Raw genomic sequence first — 4,526 nt, forward strand, 5'->3', positions numbered from 1 at the left:
CCCTCCTAAAAAACCGAGAGAACACTGCTATTGTACTGCAGAGTACTGTGTACCATAGTATCCAGAGAATACTTCTAATTCTTCTTCACTGTACTACTACTACAATATACTGCATCAAATGCCACGTACTACTCTATACTTTTTAACTGACCCTTACTGTACTCCCAACATACTGCACAAATGACCGGTACTGTAGAAGTACTCCGAACTGGGCACCACCCCTAACTGTATTGCAGTATGCCACATTGTAGTAGATGCGAGTATACACTGTATACTGTGTATTACGCTAGTAGAAAAACGAAAAAAAAAAAACCTGGGACGACACGGGTCAAAGGTCGTGCTAGTGTCTCTTCGCGTATGAGGTGACAGGTGAGTTCGGGTGAGATTGCAATTCTGAGCTTTAGCGCACCACGGTCTGAGGGACGGGTTGGACGTTAGCACAGCGACAAATCTGGGTTGTTTTTTTTTTTTTAGTTAAATGTTTTACGACTTCACTCTTCCCTGATTTTAGCTTCTTTTTCTGCGGAATTTCCCTCTCTGTGTTCTGTGGGACAAGTGCTAAAATTGTTACGTAGCAGTTCTGGTCTTCATCTACCGTGCACAAATAATATATTCCCGCACTTTGTAGACGTTGTCTCGGTGCTCCTTTACACACTTTAGCCAATGTTGACTTTTCGTCGCTCCAACGGAAAAATTAGTTAAAATTAGAGTTAAAATTCCAGACTGTTATTTTCTACCGTCGTCGAGTTTGTTGATGGATCTTAAGCTATTGCTAATATTTAAGCTTTGAGCCGATCAGTACTTGGGAAAACCGAGTTTTTCAAAAATGCCGCATTGCAACACCTAACATTATGTCACAAAAAGTACGAGCAACAAAAAATATATATTTTTATTTTTCACAAAATGTATTTACTCGGTGTGAAAACTGGGCCCGTTTGGTTGAACACGATGTCGCTACACAGGTGGGAATTGAAGAAAGATACACGCGAAGAAAAAAATAGTTTTTAAGGCACTTTAGTGAAAATTCTCCCGCCGCGTAATTAGCATAACCTACGACAAGGAACAATTTGAACGACGTGCGCTAATCGTGCGCCCGAAGGTGAGGTCGTCGCTTCGGCCGCATGGATCGTTTGCACGTGTCATCACTCGTATAACCGTTCAGCTGAAATTCCGACATCACTATGTTTAGATGTAAAAAAATACATTGGTGGTTCTTTAGAAATATATATATATATATATTTGTGAGTTTGCGCTTGTGTCCGATGTCGCCGCCGCAGCGTGTGTTCTGGATATGTATCACATTTTTTTCGTGGCCCGGGAGTTAAGCGGCTTACTGCGGTCTGCCGCTGGGCACGCGGTCCAATTGTACAGGAAGTAAGCCCCGTCTAGGTCTCTCTCTCTCTCTCTCTCTGTCTCTCTCCGAGTCGCAGACTAAAACCTGCAGCCTGAGGCGATTACTCACACACATTATTATGTTTTCCCATAAACGATGACTCACTCCGTTTCTTCTGTAGCTCTGAGTCCCGACTGGAGGAAGCTAGGTTTTTTTTTTCCTTTTTTTCTCCTTAAAATTAGTTTTGTTGCGACATCCACACTGAAGAAAACACAACATATATCTGCCTTCCCGTGTAGAATCCAACACTTTTTTTCTGTCTCTGCCTTACGGAGTACAGCGCGGTACTCTGTTTTTTGTTGTTTTTTTTCGACCTCTTGTCTGATTTTGCCATGTCGCAGCTTCCTGTGTGTTTTCGGTTCTCATTGAACACACAGCAGATCTGGCCGTGCCAGGATTCAGCAAAATATAACTGAACCGACACTTCCTCTATTTACGTGTTTGTGTCACTGCGAAAGGAAGTACTGCAGCACCCAAATCCTTAGTACTCTTTTTGATGCGTGTACGGTCCAAAACCTCAGAACGTAAAAAAAAAAATAATCGCGAACCACTTCTCTGTTATCTGCCGTTTCCTGTTGGTCTTCCTCGTCTATGTTTTTTTATGAAAACGCGGCCCGAAGTCTTCGAGTTCGGTAGTTCTCCGACGTTGACTGAAGAGTTGATCAACTGATTTATGGCTAGGTTTTCTTTTGTATATCATGGGTTTCATAAATCACCGATTTCGTAAATCGGTCCCCGACCCTTTTTTTGTACCATGGACCGGTCAACCGGTCTTTGAAGGATGGTAAAATTTTCAAAATAAAACGTCGACTTTATTTTATTGGTGTCAGAGTCCGCGTGACCTTTGACCTGTGGTTTTTAAAACATTGACAGAAAACAGTAAAGGCATATTTCACTGTGTCCCATTGCGGTCCGGTACTAAATGACCTACGGACCGGCACCGGTCCCCGGACCAGACATTGTCCTTGCTCCTGCTCAGCTGTCACTGTTTAGTGTGTGGTGATTGGTCACTGTCCTTAAACCTGACATGTGACCGTTGTTTGTGAACAAAAATAAGGGTTTCAGTGTCCGCGGCCTCAGGTTGTCAGGACAAACGCAGCGCCCACTGTTGGTAGCTATCACCACCCACACGCGCCGCATGTGTCATGAACAGATGGAGGCAGTGTGTGTGTGTGTGTATCAGTGTGTGTCCTTTGTTTTCTGTAGGTGTTTGTGAAGCCGACAGTGTGACGTGACGTCCCATTGGCTGAAACACAACAGATCAATACAGATATCAGAGGTTTCCGCCCACATCCTCTCCTCCAATAATGGGTGTTCGATCAGCCAATAAGGTTCATTTAGAGATCAGAAACAACTAATATGCAGTTTACTTCAAGGTTCACATGAGTTGACGGTTTAATTCCTGAACGTTAGTCCAGTTCCGTTTCAAGAAAAAATAGTTTAATTTGTCACCGTATGCAGGGACCGTATGCACGTATCTATAAATATATCTTTACATATACTTTTGAATATATATATATGTTTAACTGTACATACATGTAAGTACGCACTGCAATGTGCGATATAAAAATAGGCAATTTTTTTGCGGTGAAGCTTTTAGCCAACCTATGGCGCCATCTTGTTTGCTCAGTCACAGAAAATATATATAAATAAATATATATGTATATGTACAGTATATGTCTATTGAATGACATTCTTTTTTCGACTTTTCTGCCCACAGACTCTAAACAAACAGAGGAGCTCTCCTCCTATCAGCTCACTGTTCCCCGGGCAGTGGGAGGCAGGCCAGGACGGGCTGCGGACGGAAGACGGCCCAGTCAGGTGACTGTCTCACTGTGTACACAGTACTGTTTTAGTACTGTTCCATGACACGGACTGCGTGGTATCCGGGTACTTGTAAATCAATCTGTCAGGTTTGTAGCAGCGGAGAATGTCCTGGAAAAGTCTCTCTAGTTGGACCAGATATTTGTTAAACTATTGGTTCCCAAACACTGGGTCGCGACCCTCAGGTGGTTCGCAAGATAATTTGTTTTGCGTATATATGTATGTATACATATATGTAGATATATATGTGTGTATATATATATATATATATATATGTTTTTATATATATATATATTTATATATATTATTTTTATATGTATATTTGTGGGTGATTTAACGTCCTGCCTGTTGTCACCACTTGTCCACTCAGCTGAAAACAGGAGCTGACAGGGCAGGAAAAAAAATGTCAAAATGTCGTGTCCTAAACAAACCACCAGGGGGATTGACTTGCTCTTTACGTGGCTTCTCTGTGACTCCTGACCTTAGGAAACGAGGTCAGCACTGGAGGAGCTGATTGCTCAGATGCTTGGTCAGCAACTGACCGACACAGTCAGTAAACGTGGGAAGAACTTCAGCTCGGTTTTTAGTTGTAAGAACGAGGCGTGCTTGTGAACTGTGGCTTTGGCAAAATCATGGCCGTCAAGTCGGAAGTAACAAATTAATTAATTTTGAGGAATTAATGCGATTTTAAATGGCCTTGTAATGCACGTTCAGTTATCGTTGCTCTGATACGTGGCTGTCGAAACACATGGTTATTTAAAAACGGTTTTCATTTCACTGGAGAATGTCGAGGAGTTCAACCTCAGGTCGGCGGCCCAACCTCAGGTCGGCGGCCCAGTCTTGGCTAATGATTGAAATACATTACATTGACACCTACTGTACCTGCTGTTATTTAGCTGTTTTTTATATATATATTTAGGAATTTTAAATTATTATAAGAACAAACATTAATTAAGTTGATTAATAGTTTTAATTAACATTTTACAGGATTTAAAAAAAAAACTGCGGAATCTAAACAGGACTTTTCTAATCTAACAGAAGTTTGATTCCTGAGCGGAGCTCATGTGGTCGAACGGACGCTAGGCATGTTCCAGCACGGAGGGTGGAGTAACACAAACACTTTTTTTTTGGCTTTTCACAGCGACTGCCTCACCCTCTCTCCCCTTTTCTCCCCCTCACATCCACCATTCCAAATATCCGACGTGTCTAATCCTAATCTTAATCCTAATCCTAATCCTAAATTTAGTCTGGATCCTAAATCTTCAACCTCCACGTTTGCTCCGACTCCCCCGACCTCCCCCCCCCCCCC

General features: G+C 42.3%; 1 protein-coding gene across 4 annotated transcripts in view; it reads left to right on the forward strand.

Moving 5' to 3' along the window:
• adam9a (ADAM metallopeptidase domain 9a) overlaps positions 1 to 4,526 on the forward strand; it is a 17,775-nt gene that overhangs the window by 618 nt on the left and 12,631 nt on the right. For 2 of the 4 annotated variants that reach the window (XM_017043150.2, XM_008336498.3), the window contains exon 2: positions 3,114 to 3,214. In XM_017043150.2, the coding sequence (XP_016898639.1) occupies positions 3,114 to 3,214 (101 nt within the window). Of the gene's footprint in view, positions 1 to 3,113; positions 3,307 to 4,526 lie in introns of those variants that run through there. The other 2 variants (XM_025053128.1, XM_025053127.1) reach the window with 2 other exon arrangements.

This window comes from Cynoglossus semilaevis, chromosome Z, assembly GCF_000523025.1.
Source record: "Cynoglossus semilaevis isolate Cse_v1.0 chromosome Z, Cse_v1.0, whole genome shotgun sequence".
NCBI classification, from domain to species: Eukaryota; Metazoa; Chordata; class Actinopteri; order Pleuronectiformes; family Cynoglossidae; genus Cynoglossus; species Cynoglossus semilaevis.